The sequence below is a fragment of the Anser anser genome, assembly GCF_964211835.1.
Source record: "Anser anser genome assembly, chromosome: 1".
NCBI lineage: Eukaryota > Metazoa > Chordata > Aves > Anseriformes > Anatidae > Anser > Anser anser.
In genome coordinates, this window is record NC_139720.1 from 94,657,972 (window position 1) to 94,678,512 (window position 20,541).

The 20,541-nt window shown below is 40.7% G+C and overlaps 1 protein-coding gene across 1 annotated transcript; it reads right to left on the minus strand.

Moving 5' to 3' along the window:
• Window positions 1-8,364: 8,364 nt before the first annotated feature.
• On the minus strand, window positions 8,365-18,594 carry LNP1 (leukemia NUP98 fusion partner 1). The gene is made up of 3 exons (XM_083829859.1): window positions 18,160-18,594; window positions 11,380-11,625; window positions 8,365-9,317 (listed from the first exon to the last, which is right to left on the minus strand). Exons 1-3 carry the CDS (start codon window positions 18,307-18,309, stop codon window positions 9,114-9,116), a joined length of 600 nt encoding a protein of 199 aa, XP_083685985.1. The 5' UTR covers window positions 18,310-18,594; the 3' UTR covers window positions 8,365-9,113.
• Between the last annotated feature and the right edge of the window lie 1,947 nt (window positions 18,595-20,541).

The window sequence follows — 20,541 nt, forward strand, 5'->3', positions numbered from 1 at the left end:
CCAGACACTGTCCTTCGTTTACACTAAATGAGGCGCTAGTCCTGTGGGAAAAATGGTATGCAGTCAAATGATTAAATCATGTCACATAATACACGTTGCATGGGGGAAGAGGACAGGGGGTTGGACTAAGCTCTCAGAGACAGCTGTAATCTGGATTTTTCCAGTTTTTGAGAGTTTGACTTTGTGAACCTAATGGTGTTCCTTTGACATTTTTATGATGCAATTCCATCTTCCTCATTGTTTTGCTAATTTCTGTTCTCTCTGTCTCTCTGACTCATTTGCTCTATTTTGCACGTACGTCGGGTGAGTCAGGATGGAGGGCTAGCCAGGGGAGGATATCTGGGTGAACAACCTTCTGGATGGAGACACTAGGCAGAGACAAGGCAAGAAAACTGGCCAATTGAACAGTGATATGAAAAGCACCAGCTGTAGCTCAGGCTAAGGAGAGAGAGAGGAAAATGATTTTACAGGGGAAGGGGGAAAAGTGGGAGAAGTATGGCAGCAGGAGGTTTGTGTGGAGAGAAGACAGGCTGGGAGCTCAGAAAGCCTGTCACCTCGCAGGTGTTACCTCCTACAACCCTGTCTCCGGGGTTGCAGGCAGGGCTACAGGCAACCATCCCCTTGCTGCCATTACAGAGCAGTATGGGGCTGCTGAGGCACGTGGCTGCATCCCACAGGGCAGCTGGACAGAACAGCTCTGGTGCCAGAAAGCTGCCACTGCACAAGCTTCATCTCAAGCACACAAAGGAGCAAAAGCTCTCATGATGAAGGAGCCCATCCATGTATCACAAAAGTCTCTGTGTCAAGGTCTGATTTTCCCTGAAGACAAGTCTTTTTCCTCAGTGACTGTCCTCCCCAACAAGCTCCTTGCTCTTTCTTAAACCTGGAAATGGGACCCTTCGGTCTCCTGCCTGGCTGCCACACATCAAAGCTTAGCCCTCCGAAAACATATCATTTTTTTAGCCAAGATCTTTGTCCATCAGCTCAAAACTCTTCTCACAAACCAGTTCCCTCCCAGAGACAGCTTTGGGCTCTCTCCGCCACATGCCTCCCCAGGGATGTCCTAATCTCGTGGCCCTGTTCAAACCTCCAGCCCCAGCTCCTCACTCCTGGCCTCAGTGGCTCTGCTTTCCCATGAGCTATGAAGTGGCTGCAGCTTCCCTTTGCTCTCCCTTGCCTTTGCTGTAGTCCACATGTCCTGTTAGCACCGGTGAGGGTGCGGGCCCACCTCTACAGGGCTGGCTCCCACCCACCATGCTCCCCGCCAGGTTTCCACAGCATCAAAACATCCGTCTGTCTGTGTGTTAGTGTATGTTGGCACAGATGCATTATAAGCACAGGCATGCTTGAATTTGCATTTGAACTCCTGGAGCAATGTCAGGTCACCTGATTACAGGCAGCTAAACATCTTTTCAGGAAAAGAGGGTGGTAGGGAAGCAGGGCAGTGACAGCAGGAAGGCTGTTTGGAGCAAGGAACTTGAGGGAGTGCAGTGAAACTTGGGGAGAGCTTGAAGGAGAAGAATTTGTGGTGAGGCAGGGGCACTGGAGAACAGAAACCTACCCTACAGCACATTTTTCAAGAGACATGCAGGGGTACAAATCTCCACTGGTCAGTATGTGTCTTTATATATATATAGAGAGAGTATATAAGTATGCCACACACACACGTATATATAGACAGCATGTGTCAGAATATATGTACATACATGCACACACACATATTTATACAGGCACATGAAAATGAAATCACCAAGTAATTTGGAAAGCTGGTGATTGGTGTAAAAGAAAAATGATGATTTCTGATAATGGCTCTCCTGCTGAAGTTCCCAGACAGAACATCCTCTTTCAATTGAAAAAGAAATACAAATGTATCTTCCATCAGCTTTGTTTTATTTTAACATTCCTGTGACTTACTTCTTTCTATTTTTTTAAGAAATTAAATTGTTTTACCTCCTTTTTCTAAGCAAATATATTTCTTTATCTGACAGAAAATAGGTACCAATCCTACCAACATGTACATTTGTGCTGCATTTTTCAGCCATGAGTAATCCCTCTGTGATTAGGCATATTCATATGTATATGAAGAATCAAGTTCAGTATGGCTTTATGTATCCAGATTTCTTTGGAATAGAGAGAATAGTGAAAGACGGAGGATTGTAATTCACATTATCTGTACAAACCAATTGAGCAGCTTATGACTCCCTCTGTTCCCCAGTTGCTGATTTCTGTCTATGTGCTGTACGTGCCCTCAGAGCAAGGCTCACCAACAGGAACGTGTCACTGCACTTCAGCTGTTGCAGGGCACAGCCCAGCAAAGTGTTGTAGAGTCTGAACTGGACCAGCTGAAATGCAGGCAATGTGCTATGCTTTGCTATAGACCATTGCAGAGCAGAAGTTACATTTGATGAATGGAGATGTTTTGGAATGTATTTCAAAACTTTCTTATTTTCAGCTATGTTGTATATGAAAAGTGCTGTAATGTTTATTTTTTTCCTGGGTGGAGGAATGGAGATTTCTTACTAGTTCAGGCTGTGTAAATCCGAGTTTGAAAAGTCAATCTGCACATCTGACAAGTAAAGAAGAGTCATGAAAGTATTCACAGAAACCTGCACATAAATGCTTAATATAACTTACATGTTCTGGAATGAAAATGTTCCCTTAAAAAAAATGTTAAGAGCGAAGGTTTCAATTAGTCTTTTTAAGTTTACATTTGCAGAATAGAACGTGCTGTTCATAAGAAAAAAAAAAAGAAAAAAAAAAAGAAAAAAAAAAACACTGCTGTTTTTTCTCAGCAAGAGACTTCTGGCATCACACACAATTATTCTGTTAGAATAAAGGCCTGCCTGGCAGTGCCCTAAGGAAAGAGCTTTCCAATAATGAGGATTAGGGAAGACCTTCCCCAAAGCTTTCATGTATTTAACAGTGAAAATATGGGCAGCAAGACCTGCTGGGAGCAGCAGGTGACATGGACATATTAGCCTAGAGGAGCAGCTCACCAGGTTTAAGCAAGTACCCAAGCAGGGTTTCAGAGAAGTGAGGGACAGACAACCCATCTTGGTTTATGGGTGTGGGATGGGAGTTGCTGAAGCCCAGAGCTGCCACACAGGTGGAGAGCAGCTCAGCTGGGTGTACAAGAGGATCAGCTCTCTGGGCAAGAGACAGGGGAGCCATCCCTGGTATTGACTGCCCGTTGACCCCAAGGAAAGCAGGAGTCACAGGGATCTCCGTCCCTCTGCAGGGGCTGCTGCTCATCCCTTTCCTCTGGCCTGGGCTTTTGGTGGGCTTGTTGGTGGGGGCACCCAGGGCAATACCAGCAGCTCCCTGAAAGGTAAAGGTGAGGAACGTGGGCTGTATCCTGGAAATTGAGGGCAGATGAAGAGGACAGTTTGGGAAATGCCTGAAGAGAGGAGCTGCCAACTAGTGACTGAGATTCACAAGGTCTCAGGAACCAGAATACCAAGCTGAACTCTTCAGTGGGTTTTACTGTGTATTGATTTCCTTCAGGTCAACAGAAGTCATATGTCAACAATACAGGGCAAAATTTGACCATACAGTCCTGTGCTCTTGGTTATGTCGTTGCTTTTTTTTTTTTCTTTTTTCTTTTTTCTTTTTTCTTTTTTCTTTTTTCTTTTTTCTTTTTTCTTTTTTCTTTTTTCTTTTTTCTTTTTTCTTTTTTCTTTTTTCTTTTTTCTTTTTTCTTTTTTCTTTTTTCTTTTTTCTTTCTTCTTTTTTCTTTCTTCTTTTTTCTTTTTTCTTTTTTCTTTTTTCTTTTTTCTTTTTTCTTTCTTCTTTTTTCTTTCTTCTTTTTTCTTTTTTCTTTCTTCTTTTTTCTTTCTTCTTTTTTCTTTTTTCTTTCTTCTTTTTTCTTTCTTCTTTTTTCTTTTTTCTTTTTTTTTTTCTTTTTTCTTTTTTTTCTTCCCTGTTGTCTCCCACTAGCACTGTAAATGACTTTAACCTCAAGCTCATGCTTGGTGTGAACTACAGCACATCTCACATCTTCTCAATCGGTATTGATGGGCTCCCTCTACTGGAAAATGTCTATACATGTTATCTAGCCATTTAATGATGATAAGTGAAATAATTTTTAAACAATGCATTTTTTGGGGTATCAAATAGGTATTTTTTATTTATAATTGTGCATAGAATTGTAAACATTTTAACCACTTCCCTAAACCCTGACACGTTTCTATAAGATGCACAGGCAGAAGGAGTTAGTGGTTGGTTTTTATCTTTAAAGTTGGTCTCTGAAATGTGTAAAAAACCACAACACCTAGAATAACCGTGTAATGGATTACTTCACCGAGTAAAATTTGGTTTTCTTTTTTCTTATGTACCTGGAATCAAATCTTGAATGCTTCCCCTCCGTAGTCCTGAAGGAGTCTTTCTTAGCCCTTTCATCATGGATGACAGGAGTCTATGACTGACTGCACAAGCATCTGGACACGATATGTTGGACAGGTTGTTTTCCTTAGCAGCCCCTTTTAAATATACTATTAAAAGCAAATGGAAAAGACTGCAAGCAAACAGGATTTTAAAGTAGCAATGTTTTTTCCCTGGAATTTTGTTATATACTTCCTTAAGAATTTAAGATTCTTAAAACATTTATTGAATCAATGATACTAAGAAAACAAGGATAATATTATTAGATGAAATCCTGTTATGATAAGAATATATTCAGCAGGATCTGGACACTTTTATTTTTATTTATTTATTTTCCCCAGGAGCAAGTGATATGCAGCTCTTTCTCTTTTAGCTCATTTGGTACCAGATCAGCAAATATTGAGATTAAGGTTCTGTGTTTCAAAGTCCAACTATCAATATGGGCAGCAATTATACCACATAATTTATCTCTATGGAAAGGAGTGAGCCAAACCGATTGAACACCCTTACATTGATTAGCCAGGAATCAGAAGAACTCTGATCCTTTTCTGCAGTGCCAGCTCCAAACCATAGACATGCAAACACCCAGATGCTCACAGCTCCTTTGGAGCACTGGTGTTACTCTTTTCTGCTAATCCAGTCATAAATTCATTTCAAAAGAATGAAACACTGTCTGAAGCAGCTCCAGTGTGGCCCATGACCTTCACCTTTGGTCTTTCCACCAGTGCAATCTTCCCTAAAAAACATTAATGATTGTACTGAAGATCCTTCTGCCTTCCATACAGCTTTCGATAATGTGGGATTACTGCAGCAGCTCCAACAGACACAAACCTCTTTCAGTCACCAGGATTCAAAGTTTAGCCAGGGTCTGGAGAAGTTCATATATAAAACCCTTCTTTTATTCTCTACATGGGAAGTTACAGAAAAAAAAGAAAAAGAAAGGCCCTGGGATTTTGTCACAATGCCTCTTTGTGAAAGGTGTGCATGCAGTGAAGTTCTGTGCTGCTGTCAGTCCTCAGGTCATCATGGCAAATAACACATGGATCCAAGTCTTCCTCCTTTAAGTGAAGAGAAATTTTCATCAGACTTCAATGACCTCGAATCAGAATTACTTTTGGTTAGGTAACCAAATTGGCATTAGCAACCTTAATGCAAACGGAAAATCTCTCTTCATCTCCATCTGTGGGTAGGATGAACTTGGCACAACAGAGAAGAAGAAGCTCATGAATTTTTTTTATTTTTTTTTCCAGGTTAGTTTGTTGTCCACTTACCCCTGAGGAGGTTTTATTGGTGCTGGGACTGTCAATGCAAAGGAGTGCCCTCATTTTTCCTCTCTCCCAGGCATAAACCTGTGCTAGCTGTGGGTAGGCTAACCTAAAATCACTTCAGCTGCCTTTTGACAGCCAAAACTCTCAGTGTTAAAAAAAAAAAAAAATCCTTTGGGAAGCACACCCAAGCATGCCCAGCTTGTGAGACACTTGTAACAGGTGTTTTGTGCTTATAGGAAGAGCAGATTATCATCTTAGATTCATTGCACAAAGGTCCAGGAAGAACTGTTTTCCAAAGGGCCAAAACCTTACCATCTACCCCATAAAATGGGATATGGTTGAAGGGAAGCCCTGGGCAGTGGTGTCCATGAATTCCACTCAAGCTTTGGAGCAAAAAAATAACTCCTTTCTGATACTTTGGAACCAGGAATAGGACTAATTCACTAAGGCTATAGATTCTGCATCAGGACCCTAGGGGCTTTCTGATGAAAATATATGTATGACTGTTTTACAAATTTCATTGTGTTTTCTCTATACAGCAAAACTATTCAGAGCAGAAATTGCATGAGCTAAAGCATTTTAACAAGCATGTAAGACAGACAATAAAGCATCAAATGTGACAGAATGTAAGTCTTTGATGCTCCCTGTATGCCTTCTTTTAGCTATTTTCAGTCTGGCCTCAGAGACATGACACAGCTGGGAGAAGTTACCTTTATGTTAAGTACAGTAGAGACAGGACTAGGATTCAGGGGGATCCTACTAATAAGAGGAATGTCATCTGTCCATCCCACATCAAACAACAGAGTAAATGAAAAATAGCCCCCTACAAACAATGTTTTCTATGATGAGCAAATATATCCTAACATTTGTTAACACATAATTATCTAAAGTTCTGGCACAGCAACTGCAAGCAGGGCATTGTCTGTGAAGTCAGTCTGATTTCAGTATTCACTTTTCTCTAGTCTAAAGGAGTGGGTTTTTGGCTGCAATATCCTTCTGGACATAGTTCAAGATCTGCTTTTTTTCAATGATGGCTGTAAAAATTCAAGGTCCCATGATTAAGACTCTTTTCTTTGTGAACAGTTTTGTTCAGCATGTTTGATTATATCCGTGTGTAATTTTATATTATTTACGTGTGCATTTACGAATGCATTCAGAGCTGGGGATTTTGCTTTGAAAATTCCCACCTAGAAGATCAAGCAACCACACTGGAATTTTTCTTCTTACCTCTCTTAGAAAATACTGTGGTATAACTGGGTCTTTCTCTTGAAATGCTTGTACATACCCAAGGCCTGAGTTCCCACAGGAGCACTCACTAGTTAGCCTGAAGTGGTGGGAAGGATCCACAAAGGCATGTGTTTTATCAGAGAGTGGTCTCCTGCCCCTGAGTCACAGCAAGTTTAAAATGTGCTTCATGGGCCTCTGAATCATGTCAGCTTTTGACAGCCAGCCCGCAAAGGAAGTGAGCAGTCTACTTCTGCTGCCTGCTAGTTCCCCTCTGTTTTAAAACTATTTTAGGTTTTCAGTGTTAACTGGGGATTTTGGAGAAGACATTTTGGGGTCCTTTTCCTTTGCTGCCTGCTAACTGATCTCCTTCATGTCCAAGGTTTGTATTTTATTCCACCTTGCAGACATCTCACTCTTGGAAAGAGCAGAAAAACCATGTGAGAATGGAAACCCTCCGGAGTCTTTCTGAGTACTTGTACATCCCGATTCCACTTTCTGTTAAAATAGAAATATCATCCATGCCATCCCAGTCAGAGTCCTCTCTGGATGGTTACCTTCCTTCCCAAATGGAAGTTTTGGCTGATGGAAGAACTTCATCAAAATCCAATCTAGATCGGGGAGGAGAGGAACTATGCACAGTAACAACATATTTCAGTCAGATTTAATAGTTTATAATAAATGTAGCCAGGTAAGAAACAGTTTACAAGCATCAGACAGGGTTCAGTCACTTTCCTATATATCCCCAAAGCCCCAATTTAAACAGAAACAATCCCCCAGTGAAGATGTGTTACAAAGTTTTGAGGATGCCCTAAGCTTTTAAATGGTTGAACATTCAAAATTAAGGCTCTAAAGTAAAATAATAAGAACATTGTTAATTACAATAAAATCACAGGTAGAACACCCATCAGACTTTGACTCTTGCTCATAAATTCATCAGTCTTCACTCTTTAACCCTACTATCAAACCGGGCTTTCTCCATACTGGGCCTGGGGAAATTAGTTCCAAAGAGGGCAGGGTTTTTCTCTGCAGGGAAGACCCGAGGGCAGGGTTTTTCTCTGCAGGGAAGACCCATACGCTGCAAGACTGTGTGTGTGTTTGTGTTTATGAGCATGTGAAGGTGGTTTTCTTCTAAACAGAAAGAAATCTTGCTTACAGTTGGTGAGATTTACACCTGAGTTTAAGAGATCGTCAGCCAGAGGAAAAAGAGTTTTCCCAAGCCCTGCTTACCACAGGCAGAGATGACTCCCATTTCTTTGGTTTGGCCCTAGTTCCTGAAAAGACAAAAGTTGAAAGGGGTTGAAATCCCTCACCCTGAATCTGTGGCAAGTATCAGCAACCCCTTGAGAAGATTATATAGAAGTACAAGAGGCTGAACATCTTTTTACCGGAGAGCTTCAAACAAGGGTCATGTTTTGATGAGGCAAAACTAGAGATGTAACAAGAGTTTGACAGCTTTGAGTCAGGGCTACAAGGTAGTAAATGGAGAGGGGGAAGGATACAAAAGAGGCAAATGATGAAGTTAAGGTTGGCAAAAAGAAGTAGTTTTGTGACTTGGGAATTGGGACTGTGAGCATGGCAGAGTGGGATGTCACAGAAACAAGAGTAGTATTGTACAGTGACAGTGAGAGAAAGCAGAGAGAAGTGAGACATCAAGAAGGTGTGGAAGATAGTGTGAGGGCTTCTCTTCTACTACTTCCAGAAATTTGAAGTTAGGAAATAGTCAAAGAAAAAAGATACCTGTTTCCAAGCCAAATCTAAGTGAATGTCAGGGCCAAGAAGTAGGTGGCAGTTTGTGTGTGTTTTCTTCCCCAAACCTACTAATAAGCCTTTTTTTCAATTAGAACAGAAACATAAGGCTTAGAATGACTTTACACAGCTCTGTAATATGTACATGTACTCCTCTTAAATGAATACATCCACTATTGTTATGCTGCAATGCTTGGTCTGCCTGAAACCCTTTTAGGGCGTGCTTCACTGCTCCAGATGCACACCCCCTCTGAGAGGGGTCACATTCCTAGTAGAAAAAGTACAGACAGGAAGGTAGCAATGTGGTATTGGTAATGGTAGTGATGCAGTTGAATTTCGGTTTTATTTTACAGGTCAGGGTTTACTCTAGCTAAGAGGCATCTTCTAGTCACACACACACACACACAAAACACAATAACAACAACAACAACAAAAAAGAATACTCCCTTTGCTCATCAGGGATTGTCTTAAAATTCATTAGCCTAAGACATTCTAGCTGCCTGTGCATAAATATCCTTTCTCAATGTTTGCTTGTGATGCAAACTGTTCGTTGTACTTTGCAGGTACATCTTCTGAACATTCATCTTCTTTCTGTTCTCTCCCTGGCTCTGATTTCTCTCCCATTCTCTTGTGAGACTTGCTCTTTCTCAAATGCAATCTCTCTCTTTCTCTTCTCTCCTTCATGCCTTCAGGTTGCTACAAGGCAGGAGAAAAATGGCAGTGAATTAAAAGTGACTCCTACATGATCAACAAAATCTTTTAGTAATTATATTTCAATAGTAATATATAATAAAGTATTCCATTCACCTACCTCAGTCAGATGAGCTTTAACATGATGGACTCAAATTCAAGTGAATACCCTAACATCACCAAGAGCAACGTGCTTTTGATGATACTGTATGAGTGGTAAAAGGATCACTTGCCTGGTGGGCTTGCAGGGGAGAGGAGACAAGAGGGGAAAATGGGAAGGACTCTTGAGATTTCAGCCCAGACTCCATGTTTCTATTCTTTCATATGCTCTGTCTTTATGTGTCTGAAGGTTGTTCAGTGCTGGCTGCAAAAGCCTCACTGAAAAGTGTTGAAGTGTCTTCAAAGCCACATTTATTAATTTATTTAGAGAAAAACAATAGACAAGGAAGATGAAGTGGAATTATATTTTCCCCACTTTTCTTTTCTTTTAGCGTGTATAGTTATGTAAAGGATGGTTTGAATTACAACCACAAGGCTCCAAATGTGGGAAAAAAAAGTGAATTTTCGCCACTCCATTTGAAACTCCATGTTTAAGTCCACTCCCAAATTCCCTTTAAGATCTCTAACACTTATCAGTCAGTTCTTCAAGTTTCTGAAGTCCTTTACATCCCACAGGCTTCAGTGGTAACTGAAGGAATGACCAAAATTTGGTCTAATTGAAAGGTAGACCAAAATATAGCCCAGTACACCTCACTGTGGGTTAGAGAAGGGTACCAGAATCCACAATTTTAAATGGAACCAAAGTCGTATTTAATGCATTATATTCACAAGACCTATTGCACAATTATTACCACTCACAAGCTTTCTAGTGGTAGGCACTTTTGAGAAATGATAAATAAACCATCAACCACTGGTGAGGGCTGGCAAATGAGGCAATGTGAAATTCCAAATGAAATAAATTCTGAGTGGTTCCTAAAAGGGAAAAAGAAGATTACAGAATGCACTTAAAATCTTAAAAATTGCATAATAGAGTTGTCATCAGCATGATTCTTCATATTCTTAAAGGACTGGGTATGCAAGGACTGTAATTGTGGGACTGATCATGTAATGTTGCTACTTATTGAAAAGAGATTTTTTTTCTCTCTCTCTCTTACTGCTGCTGCATGGAAGACCTGCAAAAAGATCTGTGAATTACTTCTCCATATGAAATTGTCAGTGCCAACAAACTGAAAAAAAGGATACTTCTCTTTCTTGTTGTTTGTTGCTAAAGTCAAGTGTTATTCAAGCACAGCTTTTCAACAGGGTGACTGAATTTGACAGTGTTCTTCTGATATTTAAAAGGGAGTTAGTGCTGTTGTATGATACACCAGACAGTATGTATCATAATAATAAATGTGTTAAATTGTCATAGACGGAAGTTCACTACTGATTACTTCTTCAATACAAACCCCATAGAAAATGCTCATGCCTCAGGATGGAATGACAGGGAGAAGAGAAGGGTGAAATAGGAAGAGAATCCATGCTGGTTGCATGCCCTTGCAGTGGAAATACAGCAATTCTGCTGCTGCAGGTGTGCAGTGACACTGAAGAAAGCAGATGGATGGAGTCCCAGGGAGGAAAGAGAAACCCCTCAAACACTGTCATGTCTGGCAGTCTTACAGATAACACTGCGTATGGTCAAACCAGGCCAACAGCAGAGAGAAAGAGATCTGGCTATCAGAAAAAGCGAAGCAAACCTGTTTTTATATTGTCACATTTTGTTGGCACAGCTGTAGAAACCTCTGAAAATGTTACCACAGAGAGCACAGGGTCTTATTTTGGAGATATACGTTTTGAAATAAGTCTAGATAACAACGCTATCTCCAAAATGTTTATACTAATGACATTACCGCTTTAACCTTGCTTCAACTACAGTAAGGACCACATCATTTAAGGTATTCTAATTCAAGTTTATTTCTGCTTCTCCCCCAGAAAAGCCACAAGAATTATATCATGGATATAGCTGGCCTGCTTTTTGTTTTTATTTTTGTTTTCTGAAGTTATCTCAAAGCTATTTGTCTTTACCTACCAAAGAAACTGAACGTTTGCTTTTGAAATGCAATTGCTTCTCAAAGGACTCTGCAAATTCCTGGATGGAGTTTGATCTTTTCTCTGTGCATGAACTGTCTGCTGAAGGCGTCCTGCTTGCCTTCTTGTGGCAGTGGCATTTGCAATCTTGATCTTCTTCAAATTCTTTGGAGCCTTTGAGATGGCCTGAAGATGAGCCTTTGGTAGAGGCATGAAGTCGTGTTGTATGGAGGGAGGAAAGCCTGGCCTGCAAAACAAGAGGTCTTGCTGAGTATTGAATATTAAAACAGAACACACAGGGCAGATTCTTTCTGCTACAGAGTGGCAATGTTGCTGAAGGAAGGACTTTTCCCAGACTCTTCCGTCTTTTCTCATACATGCAGGAGATTCACACTGCCAAGAGGTTGTTTCCCAGAGGCAGCAGCAGAATTTGTTTTTGTTACCATTTTTGAGTATCTAAGCTTTGGTACCCAAATAAGCATTTCAAATGCAAAGTGTGCTGGGTCCTCTTAGTGCCCACTGACACCAAAAGGAACTGAGACACTTCAGAACCTAAAAAACCCATGCCTCCCCTCTGAAGACTGGTTCTAGGCAGGGCTGTCAAACAGCGAAGACCCAGCCTTTTGTGGCTGGATGAGACAGACACTGGGTTTGACCCACAGGTGCACCAGGACTTATCAGATGTTTGAGGTAATTTGAGTGTGAAAGAGATCTTTCCTAGCCTAATCTTGTCATTTTTGCAGTGTGGCCTACATGCAGACAAGATGCTCTAGTGTTCAGCTCTGAATTTTCTGCTGATTTCTTGAGCACATTCATCCTGATCTGATGAGGGAGAATTTTAGGGCACCAAGGGACACATTCCTGCTAGTGAAATAGTAGGAAGCAGGCTTCCCCAATGACATTTGTAGGGCTAAAGTGGGGAGGGAGTGGAGAATTGTTTAGTTTCTGTGCGGTTCAATTTTCCCAGGCCTGGCTTGTAGATAAAAACAATTGATCTGTATGAGCTGTGTGTAAGTGAATGTGTGTAAAGGAGATTAAAACGATGCAAAATGGCTGCAGCTACATGTTCAGGCCCTACATATGACGCTGCCTTATGCTAACACCATCCAGGCAACTCAAAATCTCCTAATTCTCCGTAATGTCTTTTGTTAGTGGAGACTGAGTGGGTTCTGTGTCCTGCATGTATGAATCTCCTCACCGTAACAGGGCTTTTGAAATGTACTAATATAGTTGGTATTAAGGGTATTGTTACTGCAAATCTCCCATTTCTTTGTTTTCTCTCTTTTCATTCCTTCTTTCCCTCTCTCTGCCCCCCAGTGGAAAGCTAAACCAACTTGGTATAGTGTCTACATCAGTCTACCACCCTTGGACTTCAAGGGACCTGAAACCTCTCCTGTAAACATTTACATTTACTCTAGCCCAGATGATATTATAAATGTATCAGCACAGTGGGGACCTGGGTAGCCTTTGTCTGAATAGTGAGGCTGTGAACCTGTATGGTTGTGACTACGTTGCATTAGACAGGTTTGATGAGAGGTGCTAAATCACTAGCAAATCTACACCTGATAGCGTTATGCATCTTCCAGCAAAATACTACAGTTTCATATAGGTAGATTTGTGTCCCTCATTACAAGCTCCCACATGCAGCTGTTGGCAGTAACTGAGAATATGTTTTGAGGGGACAGTATATCTTGCTATTTACTAATTTATACTTCCCATTTTCACAGATGTCTGAAACTATTTTTTTTTTTTTTACGCAAGTCTTATACGTGCCAGAAGCACCTAACACCAAAGGGTTTTCAGATCATATTGTACTAGTTCAACTTCATATCCAGACATAAGCTTCCTTTAGTAACTAGTATTCTGGACAGCCTCTGAGAGTAGTGGTAACGATTTCTGCTATACTATTTTTACTTCGAGGCATACTGTTTCAAACTAATCAATATGGCCGTATATTCTGTAAGGTCATATTGTATTGTTACTTGAAAAAGCACCAAAGCAATCTCATTGTGCTCGAGGGACAGGAGTGCACATGCCATGTCAAGCTGAGCAAGCTAAATGTCTTCTGTGTCGTTTTAATGGTATCAACATATATTGTTTCCTGGAAATATGTATTGTTTCACACTAAGAATCACTGGTATTTGTTCTTAGAGGTTTTGGGAAAAACAGACAAGCAAACACCCACACACGAAAACAAACATGAGGACAGCTAAAAGAGAGAATAGTATTATACCAATCCTGTTTTGCAATATCTGTAAATGTTTTATATTACTAAGATGTTGCTTTTTAATTTTATTTCACAGACAGAATTATAGTTAAGCCCTTAACAAAAAGACTGTAGTTCACATACTGACACAGGCACAATGGTCCAGAAAAGGGACAGACCTTCCTCTGAAATGCGTACCTGTCTCACTGAACTTAGGGTAAAGCTGCACATACATATTGTGTAATCATATTGCAGTGATTGTGCCTCCTCTCACAGTGCACATGCAAGTTATCACATTGCTGTCTTATGAATACAACCCTATAGAGGACAGGAGCCTTAACACAACTGCTCAAACATTAATATTTCTTGGCTTATTATTAGTACAGTACAGTAGTCTTCTTTTATTTAAGATAAACTCTGTAAAGAACTGAATGAGTAATAAAATGAAGCTCAGCAATGAAGAGGATCTGACAATGAGTTTAGGTATCTATATGGCTTTCTTTCTGTTTCTTAGAATTAATACTTGCATTTAATACATACAGTTGGTACCAAATGGATTACTTAGTACCATTGTAAATAAGAACAGGCCTAAGACTGCTTTAATTTGTGGTTCCCCTCCTGGAGTCTCAGCAGCTGCTGGCAACAGAGATTCCCTCTAAATCAGTCCACCCACTGCTGCTGTCTTCCCTTGCCAAAGGACTCTGAGCACAGCTCCAGTGTCTGCTCCTGTCCTTGCCCCAGCAGCTGCCTTGTGCCTGCATCTGGTGCCTCTTTAGCAAGTTCCCCTTGTTCTCTGGTTTCTAAGACCTGCCCTTGAGCAGTTCTTAAACTGGAGGAGAAGTGGGAAGGATATGAAACAAGAGAAAAGGCATAGGAAGGAAAAATAACAAATGAAGAATGATAAATGTTCCCCCATATCAAAATAGGGATTTTGTGCTAATATCAGAGAAGCCGGAGCACCAAGAATGTTCTCAATGTTTGTTTCTCACTCCCATTAGCACTCCCTTTTTCTGTGTGAGCCTTTATGTAATGCCAGTCATGCTTAGTATCTCTATTTACACAATTGGCAGCAGATTGTTTGCTAATTACCCATAAAAAACAAATACCCAAAAGCATACTAACAAAAATACCTCAAGAAATTGATGCCAATATCATTTGCCTATCCTCTTTCTCAGTTTCTGTTGGAGACAAGAAAATTGTTTCCATTTTTTGGGCTTGATCTGAGGGCTCACACAGCTGTCAGTAAGAAAATTAATCTTCAGTACTGCATTCATGGTTTGCTCAAGTTTACACAGTGACTTCAGTACTTTAGGAATACTGTGGAACATCTGACATTCAGATTCTGTCCTAGAGCTTTCTTTCCTTCCAAGAAGCTTATAGCCAAGCATATATTTCTTAAAGATGTTTTGGCCTAGGCTTCAACTGATCTGTGGTAGATGTTCAATCTGATTTTAGTTTAGATTAAATGTCAGTACCTTCAACAGTAGTTTAGTGTTCTGCTCTCACCCGTAGCCGTTTCTTATCTAATTTTCTGCTATGAGCAGTAATGTCTACTTCAAAGAGAAAATATATATAGAATTGTAAAACTCTTAGTGGTGCTCCTCTGCCACCTATGTTTTGCCCACAACAAAGGAAAGTCATAGGCTTGAAAAAGAGAATCAGTTACTGTATCTGAAGTCTGTAGCGAGCAGCAAGTTAACCAAAGGAGTTGGAAACAGATGACTTGGTTCTCCATAGGCAGTTTTCACATTCACTGTTGGCCCACAGCAACATATACAACTCTGATGCTTTTCAGGACAGTGGAGTGGAGGTGCACGTTTTAACTGAGAAGTCTGGATTCATCATTTTATCCTATCTTGGGAGCCAGGACTTCTGAGTCCCGTTATATGCTCTGCTAGTGAGCCCCAGTGAAGGATGAATATGCTTTTATGTTCCCCTCTGTAAAATAGGAATGATCATAGCAAAAGCATTTTGTGAAGCACATCTTAGTAATGTTTGTGAGGTATGCTAAGATACTAGGAAGAAAATTTTGAAAAATATTGTTAGTTTTTGTGAAGCAAATTACAGAAGGAGTTCTACAAAGCTTTGCCCATATTTTGAGAGGCTCCACAATGACAGGATGCTGCAGGAGTCTATCATCATGTTTGAGGTGAGAGCAGTGGCTTGAATGTGCTTCTACAGCACAGAAAAAAAAATAAATACAAAGAAGACCAACATACCAACACGGAGTTGAAAGTGAGTGGTCTGAAACTACAGAGTTATCCCAAAGCACCCTTTCTGTCATATTGCTAGCATTTTGCTGTGTAATACCAAAGTGCTCCTGATGCAGATGCAGTTCATGTGGGCAGACAAAGTATGCTGGCAGTGCTGTTTTGGCAGCACAGGTGTATCTGCACAAAATAACTTTTGTGAACGACTGTGTCAGTCTGAACCTGCTGACTTCATTTTAACCAGGACAGACATTGTAAATGGTTACCTCAATTTATGATGTTGACACAAGAAAGGGTACATTGCGATCCCTTGAGAAGGTATAAACTTACAGAAGAGACACAGTCTGATCTCAGTTATTAGTCCCCCAATTAATAGCACTGTTCTGATGAAATGAAGATGTTATTTAACTAACACTGGTGTTTTGATTGTCACAGTAGTAATCATTTGTAATAACTGTCTAAAATTGTCTAAAAAACACATCCAGTTATTAGTGCCCCTGTTCAAATAATTTCGTGGTTTAAAACAACATGTTTTAGTGGTCTTCACTAACAACTAATCAGAGATATATTTTTAAAGTTTATTACCAAACTTTATCTCCAGATTGTAGGATCTCCAGACTGATCTTCCCTTCTCATTCCTTCAGTCAATTTCTGGCACTGAGAAATAAAGTAGTTGAGATTTGTATCTCTTGTATAATACTACTTAGCCAAAAAAAAACACCCATGTGGAGCACTAATGTAAAGGCCAGACACAATTGAGTGTACCGGATAACTTTAACTGATTGAACAGCAATGTCCAAAAGTCACAGTCTTCTCTGTCTCAGCTAACTTAACCCAAGTTCTAGGTGCTGATTCAGGGATGAAACTATAGTTAGCAAGGTACTCATATAGCTTTTGAACAAAGCTTTTGAATGTAAGAACATGCTTCAAATTAAATGCATTTGTACACACGCAAATACACACACATATATATGTGCATATTCATCAACTTGCTGAATGGAAAGTGATATAAAGTATGTTCTTACACTTCAGTCTGTATTAGACTTAAAGAAATCATGTAGGCATAGTTTTCTGCGTAATTATCTGCAGGACAAAATCGAAATATAGTAAAATTAATAAATAAATAAACATTAATAAATGTTCTGTTTTCAGGCATTCTGATAGAATCCATTAGCAAAAATCTAGCTCAGAGTCTGTCTTGCTGTGACCAAGCTGAAATATAACTGTAATTAAAAAAAAATGGCTTATCAATTCAAAACTAATAGATGAAGGTTACCTCTCCAACTGATCAAGAACTCAAAGTGTTAGGAGGTAGGCTTGTTTTATTTTGCCTTTCTTAACCGTAATTTCTGAAAAAGAAAACTCACACAGCTTAGAACAGCTCCAGTGGAAGAGAATTTCCGAGATGAAATATAGCACATGATAGAAAGTTTGGAAGAAGTAGCTGTTTCTCAACAATATAATAGCATTGACTCTGTTGCAGACATGATGATCTAAGGATATAAGGGAAAAATCATTTGTAAGGAAACATATCTATGTTAAATCAACTGCTGCAGCTGGAAAAAAAATAGACATGTTTGGGGTACTTTATCCTTTTTTTAAAGACTGAAATAAAAGCAAGTTTTCAAGAAGAGAGCAGACTGGAACAGCTGCTTTCAGTTTAACTTCATTTTGACAATCAGTTAGACAGTTGTCAGCTGCCTTAAAAAACTGCCTCTGCATGTGCATCCTCTCCCTTTCCTCAGTGTCCTGCTGGTTTGAGAAAAAAGAACTTTATTCTCCCTTAAAATCTTACTTCATAATACAATTAGCTTTGTTATGTGTTGCCTCTTTATTTTCAGGGCCACAGGTTTTAAACGAAGAGGGACTATATCATCTATCTCAAATCAGAAGTTACATCTGCAAGCAGCTAAACTCTAGGGGGTAAAACATACAGCTTCCTGGAGAAGGGTTTATGTAGTTTTACATGTGAAAACAGACTCACTGAAGACAATGTTTGCGTGTGTCAGATTTCCGAAATGTTTTGCTTTCTGTCAGGTCAAGCTTAGCAGACAGAACAGCATAATACACAGTTAAGACTCTAGCAGTTATTGCAGCATTTTCCTTCCATTTTTGGTCCCATCTTTCCTTATCTTGGAGTTCACTGGCTTCCTTGTATTTCAAAGGCATCTGAGGCCTCCAATGGGGGAGATGAGTTCAAAAAGAAAGTAACTGCTACCAGTAGGAACTGAACTTAGATGGCAAGGTAAATGAGGCATTCTCATCCTCACAGATCTCTAGGGTTATCCCCTGGGATGATGGCACTTAAAATTTATAGATAAACCACACACACACAAGCACAGGGAATATTGCACACAGTCCTTACCGGAAGGGAGGCTCTCCTTTCACTAAAGTGTCTTGTCTGACGTTTCTTGTGGCCTCTACCCTCTTTCTCATTCTCATCAATCAAGTTGTGGCCCCAGAAACTGCTCATCCATTTTGCAAAGGAAATATCATCATCCTCTTCATATTCCATGTACAGACACTCCAAATTTGCGTCTGTCTCCCAACCAGACAAGGAAAAGCAATCTCAAATGCCACCGCTAAGCCAATAGCCTCACACTGTTCCGTCAACAAGGGGAAGAGGAGATGCAGTTTCAACCACTCTTCTGCACTCCATCCCCCAAAGCCCATCCCACTGCAGCCCTAGGCACTGTCTAAACATCAAGTCTATCATTTCTCATCTATTTTCAACTTTTAATCTTTCCATTACAGAGATGTCCAATACAACACTGCCGCAGGGGGCCGACAGGAAGGGAAATGTGTTCTCTACTCCATATGCATTGCTGTTGAGTGCACCAGCTGCCAATACCAATGGAGAATTGCCCATGGTAATGTGCCTGGGAGGTGTGTACTCTAACCTAAAGAAGGCTTGTAATTTTGAGAAGCAAAATTGACATATTGGCAGTGGTCAGAAACTGGCACATCTGCTTGCAGAGGCTTAACTGACTGTGGGAGGCAGGACACATCGCGTTCTCTTTCCATGCTGCCCTCCCTCCTGATCTCTGTTGTCTCTACTCTTCCTTCTGGTATTCAGGAAACATGCTCTCGCCAGGGAGAAGGCCCTCCTGAGAAAATTGCTTGTTCTTTTTTGGGTTATGGCATGATGCATGAACTTGCATCATCTGCTTTTCACTGAAGTAATTTCATCTGCTATATCAGGATTATGGTAGGCCCAGCTTCACTTCAATGCACACAGAGCGGAAATGAGTCTGATCCGGATCCTCCTAACCAAGCCCTGGGTATAGGCTGTATCGGCAGTGTCTACTCTGTAAAACACAACAGGACTGGGGACTGTTTTCTGGCCCTGAAACCGAGTGGTTAGACTGACCACATCCATTCTATATAGTGTTTGTGCTGTAGGTCTCCTTGAGGTTATATGTACTTCACTGTGGCTATAATACCATGTTATATTTTTGTGGCATTTTAAAAAAAAATTATATTAAAACATTTGGTATAATATGAGAACTCTGTTGTGGCACATAAAACTGTTGTATGTATGGCATAAAACTGGAAGATGTCACATGCCTTGAGGCATGGAGGAAGAACGTGGAGGAGTGCTTTGAGGATGTAGAGCCTGTTGGGATAGCACTGGAAGACTGCACAGGAGGAAGAGACCCAAATCTAACTTACTACTGGAAACAGATCTTGGTGAGTGCTGGGTGGCTAGGTCTTCTCCTAATGGCTAGGCTTTGTCTTGGAGATGCTAGTTGGCATTGACCAAAAGTATGCCAAAATACTTGCTAGCAATTTAGCGTTATGGACAATCAGGGGTCCAGCATTAAAACTTGCCCCTTGTGCTTAATCCAATTAGTAATATATGGAAGAAGTAACAAAACCCCAGTTTCATTCATGTGGGTGTAGGTGTGAGGCTTACATTCTCCCAGTACTATATTCTGATGGAGGACTCTTAGTTCTGATACAGGTGATGGAACTGATTGGTCATGTATACCTATGTGAATTTTACCATGTCTGGGGCAGATGAGACTGTGAGTAGCATGAGAGCCTGGAGCACATGGGTGTATAGACAGCATGTCCTCAGAAGTTGCACGTCAGAGCTTGAAGACTCAACTAAACCTGCAGCAGGAGGTCTACCTGTCATGGTTGAGGCACAGATGGACAGGAGTGATAGGAATACCTGCAAAACAGCACAGTAAAAGTACACCTGAAGCAATAAAAAGGATGTGTGGATGTGAAGGATATGTAGGCTGATTCTCCAGATGGGGAATACTCCAGGCCATATTCTGAGAGCCTAGATTTATATGAAGGCCTTAAGACTAGCAATCTGTACAGACAGGGTACATCTGAAGGCCTATGTTTCATCATAAGTATCACGTGGGTAGAATTTAGGCCATCCCCACAGGAGCTATTGGCCTGTAGATATGTTACTTGTATTGCATGGCTTAAGATTCTTCTCTTCTGCCATGTGAACTGGCATTCTGAACATGAGCCAGCAGTGTGCCCAGGTGGCCAAGAAGGCCAACAGCGTTCTGACTTGTATCAGAAACAATGTGGCCAGCAGGACCAAGGAGGTGATCATCCCCTTGTATTCTGTTCTTTTGAGGCCGCACCTCGAGTCCTGTGTTCAGTTTTGGGCCCCTCACTACAAGAAGGACATCGAGGCCCTGGAGCATGCCCAGAGAAGGGCTACGAAGCTGGTGAAGGGCCTGGACCACAAGTCCTATGAGGAGCAGCTAAGGGAACTGGG

Bases quoted from the DNA above. Each gene is read 5' to 3' on its own strand.
- LNP1 (XM_083829859.1), bottom strand. From the start codon at position 18,309: ATGGAATATGAAGAGGATGATGATATTTCCTTTGCAAAATGGATGAGC. The intron at 11,626-18,159 runs GTAAGGACTGTG...CTTGTTTTGCAG, and splicing joins AAAGGAGAGCCTCCCTTCCG to GCCAGGCTTTCCTCCCTCCA. The intron at 9,318-11,379 runs GTAGGTAAAGAC...CCTGCCTTGTAG, and splicing joins GCAAACGTTCAGTTTCTTTG to CAACCTGAAGGCATGAAGGA.